The sequence below is a fragment of the Melanerpes formicivorus genome, unplaced genomic scaffold (assembly GCF_026170545.1).
Source record: "Melanerpes formicivorus ecotype bairdi unplaced genomic scaffold, bMelFor1.0.p_v2 SCAF_32, whole genome shotgun sequence".
Taxonomy (NCBI): Eukaryota; Metazoa; Chordata; class Aves; order Piciformes; family Picidae; genus Melanerpes; species Melanerpes formicivorus.
The window spans coordinates 1,431,525-1,446,853 of NW_027142384.1; the positions used below are offsets into that span (position 1 = coordinate 1,431,525).

General features: G+C 39.7%; 1 protein-coding gene across 10 annotated transcripts in view; it reads left to right on the plus strand.

Moving 5' to 3' along the window:
• Positions 1-15,329, plus strand: part of PTK2 (protein tyrosine kinase 2) — a 197,642-nt gene that overhangs the window by 91,298 nt on the left and 91,015 nt on the right. For all 10 annotated transcript variants that reach the window (XM_068155459.1, XM_068155461.1, XM_068155460.1 and 7 more), the window contains 2 exons: positions 1,071-1,237; positions 8,909-8,996. In XM_068155459.1, coding sequence (XP_068011560.1) covers positions 1,071-1,237; positions 8,909-8,996 — 255 coding nt within the window. The remainder of the gene's footprint in view (positions 1-1,070; positions 1,238-8,908; positions 8,997-15,329) is intronic.

The window sequence follows — 15,329 nt, forward strand, 5'->3', positions numbered from 1 at the left end:
GGCTCTGTGTAGATGTTTCATGAAATTCTGAGCAAGAATCAGCGGCTTGGGCAGCTGTGTGTGTAGGTGTACACACACCAGCATTGTCAGTGGGAAATGGCATCGTCAGAAGCAAAGGGATAGGAATTCATGAAAGAAGTATCTGGGAGCAGTGATAGTCAGTGCTTCTGCTGAGCTCTCAACTCGGAGCCAGCAGGGATCTGCTGCCTTGCTGAGAGACAAGCCTTACTTTCTACCAGGTTGTGAGGGAGTAGCTTTGATCTCCTGCTGACTTTCTAATCTGGATAAGAGCAGGACAGCCTGGCACACCGCACCTGAAAGGTTGCTAATCCATGGTCTACTAACACATTTGAAATTTAGTTACAGTGTTAGACCTTTCTAATAGCTAATGCAGGAGGGAAGTGACAATCTGTTCAGATCTGTTCAAAGGTTTCGTTCATGGGCAAGACTCTGAAATTTACCTCAGGACAAACAAGTAGAAATTTGTTTTGATGGAGAATCTTCCCAAATAATTGTCTCTTGCTCATTTTGTAATGTGTCTGTGCTCAGTCTCAAGGGAAAATGAGTTGGAGGAAGAGGGGGAAGGAAGCCAAGGGGCTGTGACGTGACCTACCATATCCTGGCTGTTGAGCCACTAAACGAGATGAAAGGCTAAGACGATTTTCTGACAGTAGATTAAGAGTGACTTTTAAAGGCTGGGTTTTTTTGAACAACTACTTTTTTTGATCCACAAATAAGATTATTTTTTTTTTTTTTAAATTTTATTTTAGCATTTGTTACTCTGTTTTACATAGAGGAACTAGTGGCTGACTTACAATAAGATGTGTGGAAGCATTTGTGGATATTTTGTGATGTCATGACGAGGTTGTAATTGCAGAAACTGTAAATGGTTGTCTCAAAAACGTAGTTTCAAATCAAATGTGTTTGGTGTTTTTAATAAAGATGGTGCCTGTTGCTTAGAATTTTTAATGTGGTATGACATGGTTATGTGTTAAAGCCTTACTGTAGGATTGTAACCACGTATACGTTGCATTTACGGCTTGTAAGGAGTGTGTGTTTCTCTGTTTTAGGGCATAATTCAGAAGATTGTGGACAGTCAAAAAGTGAAAAATGTGGCCTGCTATGGGTTACGGCTCAGTCATCTGCAGTCTGAGGAAGTTCACTGGCTACACCTGGACATGGGGGTGTCCAATGTGAGAGAGAAATTTGAACTAGCCCACCCTCCAGAAGAATGGAAGTAAGAGTATAAATCTGTTCGGTGTCAAAATTAAGTCATATGAAGTCTTTCTTGCCGTGTCTTAAAATACTACTCTGTGATGTGCTTTACTGAGGAACAATCCTCTTGTAGTAGAATTGAGGCGCTGAAGCAAGGCGGGGGGGGGGGGGGGGGGGGGGGGGGGGGGGCGGACGCAACCGGTAAGCTTTTTACAAAGAGCTTTGAACAGGGTTTTGTTTGATTTTAAGAGTTTGTTGTTGTTCTAAGAGAATACCTGCAAATGGAAGGGAACAGATAAGTGTAACCTGGCATTTAGAAGAGGCATAAAGTAGGAACAGAAATATCGTAGTCATTTGTACTAAAAATCTGCAAAACCTGTAATATACTCAGTGAATCAACCCCATCTCAGGCTTTGTTGTCCTTAAAAGTTCTAGGACAGGAATGCTATTCTTGATTGTGGTTATAAGTGCACCATTGCCAGTTTAAAAGGATAGATCTTGTTATTTAATTAAAAACAAAAGGATACTTCTGTGTTATGGTTGAATTTAGAGAGAGTTAAGTAGGAGAAACATGTTTTGAAAAGTGCAGTGAATAGATGAGTTTATCTGGGTTTTGGTAATGAATAGAAGCCCAGTGACATCTGCCTTTCTTCTCATTAGGATCTTCTTAGATATATCTGGAGCAATAAACAACAGAAAGGTAGCGGCAGAACTTGAGTTTTTTCACAGTCTAGGTTAGATTAGCAGATGTTTTCATGAAACCAGTTACAAGAAGTGGTATGACCTTAGCTCTATTGAAAGTTTTCTTCAGCTTTTTAGCAGAGTAAGCTGATGGTTCATTCTCTGGAAAGGAAGAAGGGAAAGATTGTTCACTTCCCTGGCAGAAGGACAAAAGGAAACTTAAATTTATTTGCAGAGAGACATAGTAGTTCAGTAGAGAAGATGGGGAGCCCCATTTTTGAATACCATTAAACTAGGCATGACACTAAACCCATAAGGGAGCACCAAAAACAGATGACTATAGTTGGTAGCTCATCATGAAGGGTTTGTGCTGCCTTTTTCCTGTGGTTTACATTCCTAACCACCATTTGTGCAAAAATTGCTGCTTACTTTAAAGATGACACACCTGCAAACCTTTTGTGTACTTAAAAAAATTTTTCTATGCTTCATTCCTTGCAAATGGAATTACTTTATGCTAGTAGATGTCAAAGGTATTGGTCTTCAGTTTATAAATTGTCTTTAGGGGCCCAGTGTTAAGAAATGCAATAAATTCAAACAAGTTAACGTTCAAAACTTGGATTCTAGAAATGTTGCACGTTCTCTTCTTTGCATGTTACATCTTACTGGGTTAGGGAGGTACATCAATTAGTTTTCTCCAGAAATTTTTCTTTGGTAATACTGTGAAATCAGAGCTTAGGAAGTAGGGGATTCCTGAATCCTGTTTGTGACAGTATTGCTGCATGTAAGACGTGGATAATTTATGCTGTGGAAGTTTGCTACATAGTGTACAAGCGTCAGTTCCCATTTTATTATGCGGTGCAGCTCGCATTGTACACATTGCAGAGCAAAGTTAATTGGCTTTAAAAGCAAACTTGGATGATTGTTTTGAAGTTTGTGGGAAGGAGTTGTATAAAATACTCATGAAATCTATGATAAGATGTAAATTATTCAGTACCTTTTCAGAGTGTCATTTATGTTTTATTGAATACATGCAGCCTGACATACCTCTTAAACCCACAGATGTTTGCTGTGCATAATCAAACAACTGCTGTCTTATTTGTAATCTCGTAGCAGAGAGTTTAATGTCATATGACAGTACTTGTAAAAATACTTAGAATGGTAAAGGGGGTGAAGTCTTGGAATGGTTCTTAAATTAAAAAGCTTCCTGTAGTGTTAATACACCAGTAACTGCCTCTGTGTGATTGTTTCATTATGTTTTTTAATTGGTAACCTAATTTAAGGGTTGTATATTCACAGTGTTCAGAAATGAGATCTCTGATCTTCTGGACTAACCTAGATATTACAAGTTACACTGATGGACACAAAAGTTACTAGGATAAAATCCATCTCCCATATACATGCAGCTTTTATTTGGTGTTATACTGTTAATCATGCAGAGAATGAGCTAGTGAAGGAGAAACAGGGATATTACTCTGCTTTGGATGACGTAGCTGCAGTTAAAGCTTAGGAAAAGTAAACAGTGGACTTCAGGGCAACAAGGTCACCAAAAATTCCACCACATTTTCTTCCCTCTTCTGATGTGGTTCAATTGCAGGAGCACAGACAATTTAGTTTTGTCAGACTGCCAATAGCCTGAACTGTGTCACAAAAGATGAACAGGAAGTCATTGCTTTCCTGGAAGTCTTTTTTCCCATTCTCACCTTTGGTTTTATATAGTACTCTGACCTTCTTGCTATAAAAAGACTTGTATTTTGCATGAGATAGCCTTGTAGTATGAACTGCCTTGTGGTAGGTTTTGTTTGTTTGAAATAAAAATCAGTAAAGACCCAATACATTGTTTTATAACTATGAAGAAGAGAGACTGGCACTGAAGGTCAGCCCAGAAGCCTTTTATTGACTGTGCCTTCATCTTCACTGTACCTTCACTTCTAGAGTGTTGATGCTAATGAACTGTATCAAACCAAACAGCTGTTTTCCATTTTATTTTGTTGTCTTACAATGAAGATAATTCCATCCAGCATCAGAAAATTCCAAATGCATCAAATCATGATGCCAAAAATGATCAGTTAGAGTTATTGGATGTGCTTGCTTATTTATTTGTAGTAGTTTAAGAAAATAAGCATTCTGGAGTCTGCTGTTTTATGTCATGTTGGATAATACTATCTTAAGAGTTATGCAAGATTTAGTACTAGAGAAGTACTGCATAATTTGAGTGTAATTCCATGCAATTGCTTCAGAATAACTACAGTGCAGTCTTTCAAATGCAATCTGAGAGCTTTATTCGTTACTGAATTTCAGTAATGCTGCTGCTGGTTGATATATTTTACAGTAGCATAAATTGTTAATTGCTCCTGAAGCATTTGCTTGTATGAAGTCCTGTATACCTGTGGATGTGAGATTATCTCAAGTAACAAGTGAAATACAAACAAAATCCCTGGACTTTTTAATGGGAAGGCAAGAGAGACTGGAGTGGATCTGTTTGCCTTATGTTTCCTTTCAGTACTTATGCTAGCAAGGCCTGTGTCAACGAAGAAATTCCTTTTCACTTGTAGTGTTATTGTTTTAATGATGGGATGTTTCTAAGGGCATGAGGGAGAAAGGTGGAAGCACTTTCCTCCCTTATCCTTCATCTTCACCTCTGTACAGCTAGATGAGCTAGGGTTAGCAGGATGTGGGACTCTTAAATTGCAGCTTCAACTCTCATAATTGCTTATAATACTGAGCCTTAAACAGCAGTCACAGCAGCTATCCTTTCTAAAAACAGTGTGCACCAAACCATTGTTTTATTTGTTAGTCATCTTTGGCCCACAAGGAAAATCTCAAGAGGTTCAAGTAATGTTATGTCTTAGAACACACTGTGTTCCAGTTCTATAGTTAAGGTTTGCAGGTGTAAAGCAGGTCCTTGTTTATAAGTGACATTTATGCATTGGCTCTAACAGGTGGAAGATGCCCCAAAGCTTAGCAGTCCTCTTCTATAAGTTGTGATAGCTGCAGTACAAATGTCTTGGCTCTGACATAAAGGCCAGACAACCTGTGGAATGATTTAATGACTACATTGATCTAACAGCTCTATATTTCTTTTCAATGCAGTCTGCTCTCTCACCCCTCTTGCTTCCAGTTATTCAGGCCTTTTTCTTTACTTCTATGATCCTTAGTGCTTTGTCTGATCCTTCAGAGAGCTGTTTCAGTTCATTAAATTCACCCAAGGCTCCTCCTTTGTCTGCCATTTTTATTCCCATCTTCTCCTTTCTGGTCACTGAAATAGAACCTGCTGGAAGCAGTCTATACAGTTAGTTATGGTGAGGTTATCTCCATCAGTGCCACAAGATAATATGAATTGATGTTGGTTTTTAGCTCCAACTGCCCAGGTAGTGCTTTTTACTCCAAGGGAAGCTCCTAGCACTGCTCAGTAGTGCATCTTATGCTGTGGACAGGTTACTTCACCATAAGACTGTTGACTATTGATGCCCACCTTTCTGCAGGACCTGTAGTGTGTGTCAGTGTGTCCATGGAAGCATCTATACTGTAGTACAGATGCAGAGCAACAGGTAGTCCTCTAGTTTTATCAAATACAGGGGAAGGGATCTGATGATGACTTGCTGGTATACTTGCTTAAAAAGCAGACCTGATTAGTGAAAGACTTTTTTCATCCTCATCTAATGGCTGCATTTCAAAGACAGTAGATTTAGAGGGTATTGAAAAATCAAGTCCATCCTTGAGCGGGCCTTCGGATCAGCTTTTGTGTTCCCATGGGCATAGTCAGAGATTACATTATAAATAGGTAATAAAAATCACTCTCAGTCAGTGTCCCAGTTGAGCTGTTTTGCCTGATAACAATTTCCACATGAGATGCTTCTCTGCTCCCTGCAGGGGGGCTGGACTAGATGACCTTTAAAGGTCTTTCTCAACCCCAAAGCATTTTATGATCCTGTTACAAAAAGCAGTACTTGTTATGGCTCCTCACTTAAGCAGCAAGTCTGTGGAAAGAAGGCATTTGCTATATGTGTTATTTTTTTGTTAATCCTAGAGAGTAAGGATGTTCTACAGCCTAGTGTAGATCGGGATGATTGAGACAGTATGTAAGATACCAAAGGTCTGAGATCAGTTCCACAAGCATTTTTTTCTAGTCTGAATAGTTTCTTATTTTCTGGCTTGTGGGATGGCTCAAAAGTAGGAAAAGAGGTGATGTGGAGTTACCTACCAGCCAATATTTGTTCTTGGTACACTGGGAAGCCAAATAAAGGATTCTTTTCGTTTGTATAATGTGAACATTCTACCTCATCTTCAGTGTCTACTGTTAAATAAGATATCTGAAACACTTGCGTGGAAAAGGTCCCCTTGGTCAGGCACTTGATACCCCAGTGGTGAGTTGACAGTGGCTCACTGCCAGACCTGCAGCCAGCACTCTTCTCAATGCAGCAGAGGAGAAAAATAGGATCAGAAAATGTGTGCATTAAAAATAGAGAGGTCACTTACCCAGGGTGGTCACAGGCAAAAGTTACTCAAATTCAAGAGAATTCATTTATTGCAAATTGAAATAGATTCGAGTAGCAAGAAACAAAGAGGCATTTAAAAGGAATTTTCCTCCTCATTCCCTTTTTCTCACCCCACCTTCACTGCTGACACCTCCCTGGAAAAGCATAGAGGTGGGCATGGGGGTTTTGGGCAGTTCATCACAGTCCCTGTGGGCTGCTCCTCTCTCCTCCCACCTCTCCCTGCTGGCTCTTCCCCTGACTGCAGCCCTTCAGGGACAACATGATCCTGCCTGGCCACAGCTCCTGTAGGAAGCATTCCCCTCCTGCAGCCTGGGGGCTCTCCCTGGGCTGCAGGGGGCATTTCTACTCCAGTGGGGTCCAAGGCTGCAGGGAAACCCTGCTCCAAGCCTGCAGCACCTCCTGTCCTGCTGCTCCATACATTTGCTGCTGCTTCCTCCTTCTCTGCCTGTGCCACTTTTGCCCCTTTCTGAAACCTGTTCTTCCCAGAGTGCCCCCAGCTTAGCTGAGGGACTCATCTGTGTCCCGTTGTGGGACCAGTGGAGTTGGATGGAATCAGTTTCTTGTCACAGAGCCCTGCCCCTGGAGCACCTGCTTGCCAGTACCTGTGTACCCAGCGCAGGTCCCTCAAGTGTACAGTAGGTACACTTATTAACTAACTCTTTGTTTTGAAGTAAATGCAAATACCTTTCCTTTCATCTGCCCCTGCAGTGCTTTGTGCTGGCATTCTGTCTTGTGCACGCATGTAGTATGTAGAAATGCATCCAGGTAAAGCCATAGATCAGTGCTCAGGACAAGTGGCCAGTGTTAGTATGTAGAATGTAGAATTTGGGTGAAGAACTGGTTATCTGCTATGTGGCATGAAATATAAACACTGATCTGCAAAGGGAAGTGGTTCTGTGGGCCTCCTCCACTAGCATAATTTCTGAATTTGTCTTAACTGGGACCTTTTTCTTAAATATAAATCTCATTCATTGTATCATAGAATGGTTTGGGTTTGAAAGGACCTTTAAGGATCATCTCATACATCTGCCCTGCCTTGGTTGCTCAAGTTTGACCCCATTCAACCTGACCTTGAATGCTTCTAGGGGTAGGGCATCCACAAGTTGTCTGAGTAACCTGTTCCAGTGTCTCACCACTCTGATCATTACATTTCTTCTTTATGCCCGGTCTAGATCTGTGAATAGCATGTGTTCTCTGTCTGTTATGTCTATCCTACAGTAAGAAGGCTCTTTTTAGTTTAAGGGCATGTTTTTTGTGCACAGGAAGACTGTATACACTTTCCTTCATTGCATAAACTCATCATACTATGAAAAACCATCATTCTACATATTCCTAGTTTGTGTACAGTGTGTGTGCATGTTTACAGTTTCTAAGTGTTTTTCTTATTTTAATGATTTTTAATGAGAAAATGCATTTTCATTCAAAGCAAAGAAGGATCCTGCAGCCTCTGTTTGCAGTGGAATCCTAAGGAGCAGTAATTTCTAGTAATGATTATCAAATCTCATCAATTCTTGATTACAGGCAGCCAAATCACTTCCTGAGAAGTTCTTGTCCTGCTGAAAGCAACATTGAAACAGTGCAGTATTTGGTCTTACCATCATGAGTAGATTGTTAAATGTACTTATTTTGGGGGTGGGCTGTTAAGAGTTTTGTACTTGGGGGATGTGCGTTGACATACCCAAATGGAGGATGGTGATAGGAGAATTTCATTGCAGGAATGTGTTAGAAGTGGAAGCATGCAGTGTGTCAAACATTGGGCTGTTGCTGCAGGACAACCAATAATACAAGTTTGGTGTTGGTCATGGATCAAGGATAGTTCTGTATCTTCCTCTGTGATGAGCTGTTAACTTGAAAAATATGATTGTCATGTTGAAAACTGATGCGTTTAGCTTTTGTGTGCATCTTGGCAATGAATGAGGAAGTAGGAAACCTTTCACAGAGAGATGTTTTCAAAACCTGCAAAACAATTCTGGGTTGACTGTTACAGCCCTAGATCAGGGGAGCAGAATCATGTTCTTGAGTTAAGCTTTTACCTGTATACTGGTGGTTCCCTGGTGAGTACCAGTGCTTGTAACATTACTGGGAGAAGGGGAACCTGTGTTTTACGTACCATGCATGTGATAACCAAAGCTAAAAGCTTCTGCCAGAGGGACATGTCAGTAGTTATGGCAGGTCATCTGCGGTCCTCATCTCTTTGGAGGCCTCCCTCCCTGTGGATATGGACCTGATAGCTTACCTGCTCGAAGTCTTGATGCTTCAGTCTTCGCTGAAGCTTTGAGAAGGCAGCAGGAGCTTATGTTGCATTCTATTACAAAGTTCCTTCATAAATACCTTTATGAAATGTTAGACACTACATTCCGGTTTAGCTCTTTGAGTAGTCAAAAGAGGAAGTGCTGCCTTAGTTTGCTGAGTTTGTTTTTATCTTTTTTCAAGTATGTTTGAAGACGTCTTATATTTGTAAGGAAAACTCTTCTTGTTTTTCTCACTGGTTTAATTTTCTTTTGTGTGTTTTTCAGATATGAATTGAGAATTCGGTATTTGCCCAAAGGATTTCTGAACCAGTTTACTGAGGACAAACCAACTCTAAATTTTTTCTATCAGCAGGTATGTTCAGTTCTACTCCTTTGGGTGCATTTACTGAGTTAGAATTTGGAAAATTCTGGATTTGTTTATGCAGATGACATATTACTGCAGAAACATGAACTGGTAGAACTTGAGATTGTGTATATAAAGCAGAAAGGGTATGAAGCCCATAACATTCCCCTCCTTGGGAAGCAGTGAAGAATATTTTCCAAAGATAAGGTGATTCTGCAGTTATCTTAAGTCACCTAACATTTACTGTTGTCAGATGGCTTCTTGTACTTATTTCACACATTATTAAATTGCTGGATTGATTTTTTTGCAAGTACAAATAAGTAAGCAATTTCACTACAACCATGGAATTTTTTTCTAGTCATTTTATGGAGTGTTGTCACAATAGAGGTGCAATAAGGTAGAAGAGGTGGGGGGAGAGCACTTGTGCAATCAACTCAAATGGAAGAGCTCAAGAACTACGCCATGAAGGCTCTGGAATTTGGGTTTTTAATCAGATTTTATTTTACTTTTTGTCTCATGGCTAATGTTAGCTGGTGTTCTATTATAAACTGAAAATTGGAGGTTCTTGTCTCCTTGCTCTGCCTGCTATATGATTTTAATTTTTTTTTTTTACTCTCCCCTTCTTTTCTACCTTATCATGAGGTATTTCTAAATCCACTTCTTTAAAAGTCACTATTTTTTGTTCTGGGGTATTGCAAGGTATTTGGGTCTCCATTATCATGGGAATGAGGTGCATAATTTGCCAGTACTGTCACTCTTCATGATTCTAGTTTGCTACAACTCATCCTCTTGAAAATTAGGACAGTTACTTTTACTTGGTAAAGTGTTAAGGCAACCCAAGTGATGTATTAAAAGACGGGATGAAACGGGTTTGAGCAGTGACACTGCTTATAAACCACACCTATAACAGAGAGAGATGTAGAAAAAAAGGGAAGCCAAATTTTCACCTTTTGTTCCTCTCTCATTATCATTCCCACAACACTTTAACATCCTCTTTTGCTAACCACAATTCTCAATCAGACACCATGTGGCACGTCGGCAAGAAGAACTAAAGGCACATAAGTCATATAAGCATTTGAGCTTTCTGCACAGAAATAACTGATACAGATGAGGGACATAGGACCCAGATAAAGGATTTTTTAAAATCCAACAGAATAACACTTCTGTAATCAAATTTGCTTTGGCTTTCATGTATACCAAAGATACTGCTGCCCTGTGCATGATAAATGAGTAAAAGAGGTTTTGAGGACCAAATGCTGCCTGTGACTAAATCATTGTTTTTGAAAGGGAGGCTGAGAACCTGTTACTAACTTGGTAGCATCTAAACACGTGTTGTCTGACTTACTAAACATGTACAACATCAATTTAAAAAGTTCATGGAGAAGTAAAAGAAATATGGTGACCTCTGCTGCCCCTGAATGTCATCATTTTCTTGAATTAGTATTGCAGAGCAGCTGCATTGTTGAAAAGTTTGAGTAAGAGACTGAATCCTCAAGTGTTCTTCATCTTCCAGAAAAGCCCAGAACATTTGTAAAGATAACAAGATGTTACTGTAAGCACTGAAAACAGACGCAGCTTATTCATACAGTTAAATGAAAACACAATTAAGAGGCTGTTAAACTGCAAACTGGCAGGCACTGGGACTGTCACAGGCATGACTACTCCCATTCACCTCAGTGAGTGCATTGCCCTGTGTGAATTAGCACAAGCAGTTAAGTCTTGTCAGCTTGGACTTAATTTGCAAATTTTTTTGGGGGCCTTAATTTTGGCTACCTTAAGGATGCTGTGACCTTTCTTAGTCTTAGATATTCTTTGTTTTGAGGGTCTTGGACACATCAAGAACCTGTTACTAGAAATGTTTGTAGCTTGCTGTCCAGCCGTTTGTAACTGGTGGCCTTCCTACCATCTACAGTGGGTGTAAACTGTGCTAATTGGAAGTATAAAAGCCAGACACTTAACGAGACTTTTCATGGAGTGCTTCTGGTTTGCAATCTGTACAGCAAAGGATTAAAATCAGTCTGTGTGAGGGGGGACCAGGGATCTTGTTTGTGATGTCAGAATTAGTTGTACTGACACCATGCAGTTAGTCAAAGCATCTGTGTTTCAGGCGGTGCTGTAGCTTTGAGACTTGAGATGGAGCAGGCACAGATGTTTAGGCCATTCTTCTTGACTGGAGTTGTGTGTTCACATCACAGCTGAGAGCTCTAAGCAGCAGTGTAATGCTAAAATGTCTTTTTAACTTGTCTTTTTGGGAGGTGTCAAAGGGTAGTGGATGACAATTCATCCTTCAGAGGGGTCTTTTTTTTTTTTCCGTTAAGTGGAGCATTTAGGTGGTGATACTGCATTGACTGCACTATTCCCTTGGGCCCAGCTGTTTACAATTTCAGCCAAATTAGGCAGACTGGATCCCACCCAGTGCTGTTTGAATTGTGAGGATAAGTATTTTAAAGAAAAAAAAAAAAAATCAATGGCACATTTATGGTTGTCTGCACAGTTGGCAGATGCTTGCTGCTAGGTTTTATGTCCCAGGCTTCAGTTGTGCCCTGCTATACTGTATACAAATCTGATCCATGGCAAACTCTAATCCCACCCCCAAACCTTACACATTAAATGCTCTGGATTGCTGAGTAAAAATACTGTAAGTTACATTTTATCAGTAAATAACCTTTTTTTTTTGGTTCAGTCAACTGTTCTGTAAAACTCAAAAGAATAAAGATGTGTCTTATGTCAAATGTTACATTTTCCAAGAAAACTTCAGAGGAAATAAGTATTAAGGTACAAAAGGAGGACTAAAAATCAGGAGGTTTCCAAGGAATGAGAATTAGAGAATTAAATTGCTTACTTGCTTTAAGTTTTGGTGAGATTCATTGCAAGTGTCTTCCTCTCTTCTGTTCCAGTGAGATGGCTGTTGGGAGGTGGAAATAAATGGGGCAGGATTTGCTCTTTTTGCCTTAATAGCTGGGTGAGGAACGAAAGCCATATCTCGCATCAGGATAGAATGCAGCTTTAAAAATGTTCATATAATGAGAATCAGACGTAAGCTACTTGAATTGCCTTCCTTTTATTGTGGGACAAGAGCCTGCACACATTTATCCTTGAATAACATGTTAGCCTCCAGTAATTGGAGATGGTTTATCCCTTGATGAAAAGGGAGTAAGCATCTGTATGAGGGTGGAGGGGAAGCCAGCTCTTAAGTTTCAGCTGTTCCATTGTTGCTGTCCCTGTGCTTCAAGCAGACTTAAGGTAACTTTTGGGGTGTTTTTCAGATCCCGAACAAGGTGTGCGGTGGTTTCGTGTGGGTGTTGGTTTTGGTTTTGTTGCTGGTTTTTGGTTTGGTTTTTTTTTAATCAGTCTAGAATCTTCTCTGTGCTGCCTTATTGTGGTGGGTTGAAATTAACCCCCAACTAATTTGGAGGATCTACCCCCCAAAATAAATTGACAAACTATCTCAGTTTGGGATGGAAGCAAATGAAGTTGTATTTACGAGCAAACTGCAATCTAGAGATATGAAATGCAATGAATATGTACAAAGCATACAATGTGTGTACTCTACATATATTTACAGTTTATAAACAACACAGAAACTCCTCAGAAGCCCCTACATGGCTCCAGGGGACCCATTCACATCCTCCCCTACTCCCTCCCTCCTTCCCATTACCTCATGCAGTAGTCAAAACAGACATACCCCTGGCAAGGCCACAGGAGAGAGAGAGGAAAGTTGCAAGCAGAAGTGACAGAAGAAGAAAAGAGAGAAATAATTGTTTAGGTCTCTGCTCTATATCCTATTAGCAATCCAATGAATTATATAGACCTTATCATTATTTTTCCTTTTGCATCCAGTGGTAATTTATTTTCCTTTTAGTCTTTGCAGTCAGGATCTAGGTTAGAGTTCCCCCTTCAAACTCTAACACTTATTTAGCCTGTAATGTGGGGCTGCCCTGGATGTGGATGTAGATACAATAAAGGAGACCATAGGACTGGACTGTGTTTTGGATTTCTATTTAAAACAAGCCAGTTTGTGTAATGCAGAAAAGAAGGAACTGCAAGCAGAGAGAGGATGATCTCAAAAGTTAGGGCACATAAGTGATGTTCTGTGAAATACTGAGCTAAATTTTGTGCCACAGGGCTTCTGTGTTTCACCAGATGACTAGAATGCAGATTGATTTTCATAAGAAAACTTTCTATTTTTAAAGAGAGAAATGATGTCTGTTTCCTTCTTAAAAAAACCCAATTGTTAAAAGGGAACTCTAAAGAAAGAGGATGCAAAGTTTATTTTGGCTAAGTGGCACTTTCCCTTCCTCTGTAGTGTCTGTAAAGCTAAAACTAGTACTCTCCTCTATATTGTGGCAGATAAATGCATCATGCAAAATAAATTATTTTTGTAACATTGTCCCTCAACATGTCGGAGATGTTAAGTCCAGGCAATTACTGTAATAACTTAAAGTTTTGTAAGGCTTAGTTGCATGAGATATAATTTGAAGTGCAGGCTGGGAATTAGACTCTTTAACCTAATTAAATAACAACGTCTCTTATACCCTAATAAAAATAGGAGACCTAAAGCAAACGACTTTGACAGCAAAAGCTTTGAAGAAAATCAAGGACAGAGAGAAGAGCTGGCATTGTTCCTGATACTGTCAGCCTATTTAAATTAAAAGAAACAAACAAAACAAAAAAAACCAAAACCCACAGATCTTTCAGTAAGAATTCATGGTTGACATACAAGCCGTGCGCTACGGGGAAGTAGTAATAAATGTAAGAATTGCAGCTGCTTAAAGTACTTTATAATATAGACATACTTTAAACTATTATAAATTAAACTGAACATCACCTGTTTGCTCCTTACAGCTTCCAAAAGTAGTTACAAGTGAGAGATTCTTCAACAGGGTTCGGTTTCTTGAAATTGCTGAAATTTACTGTTGCTCAGAAAATACTTGTTAACTGTAATAGCTGATTTGCACTCTCAAAACTATGCAAATGTTCTGGTTGTAGATCTTGCTGTTTATATTGTTGTGGAGCTAATTCAATCTCTTCCAAATTTTCTGTGAGATGTCTGCTTACTGTTAGCAGTGCCGTATAATAGGAATGTAAAACACACTCGTATTCCTCAATCCCTCTTACATAGTCAGGCTCAGTCCATAGAAAAATGGCTGCTTTGATTTAAAATTTCCATCTGTCAGCTAGAGTGGTGAAAGTAGTGCTTGTGGACTTTCTTGAAGTTGTGTGAATTGCTCTTAATTCAAGAAGACAGATTTAAAATGCTTAGGACAAATTTCTGTGTCCTGATGTATGGATATGTAATCTTGCACAAAATATTACTCCAATTAGTGGACTAGGCTGTATACAACGCACATGCGAGGCACAAAAAAAGCTGACTGCTGGTGATGCTTGGACTCATTTGTTCTGGAAAAGGAATATTCTGTGTTGGAAAGAAGTATAAAATCAGGTGCTAGCAATGTGTGTGTAGTACGTTGAGTGCTCTATGGCTCCCCAGAGTGTAGTCCTACTTTATGCAAGATCTGGGAGGCAGCAGTGTGTGTTGCAGTGACATCTGGAGATAAGCCCACTCGGACAGAAGGGATCATTTCTAACTTATGTCCCTAACAATGCCTCATCAGAAGTTGATTTTCCCCCTTACCCCATCTCTCTAATGCCCTTATTATTAACAGAGGAGCTTCTAAAATTAGTTAGAGATGTCAAAGATCACCTCTAGATAATATAGAGACTGTGACCTTGGAAGACGAAGAGGAGGAGCAGCTGGGGCAGATGGCAAATGAATGTTAACCTGATACCGAATCTGTGCTTTTAAAACTCCACTAGAAGAGGCCAAAGCTTTAATTTTCCCTAAAGTAAAGTTATCTTTTGTAATAAGTCTGGTATTATTAAATGAGCAAATAGGGGTGGAAATGCATATATGTTTCCTTCCTGTGCATATTTTGAAAACTACTGTTACAATCATTAAGGTGGCTCCTGAAAATACTGCTGATATTAAAAGCATGCTTTGGGCTTTGTGTGCTTGTGGTACTCAATTCAAAGCAGATGAGGCATGAATCTTTGAGATTTCTGAGACTGTAGTAAATGTGGGTTGGAATCCCAGTTTATTCAAGCTGATTGTTCCGATTCTGTATTGAAGAAAATTCAGTGTCCTGCCAGAACCCACTGTTGGTAAATGGGGGTTGTCTCTTCTGCAAGAAGATGGAGGAGTGATCTCCTTCGACAGTTTGGTGATTACATGCAAGAGCGTTGGGTGACTGTTCAACCTTACCATACTATGTTTTTGTCCCAGAGTACACCACAGCATTTCTGTGGTGCATTTAATGCTACAAGAAAGATTACAGTGGAAAA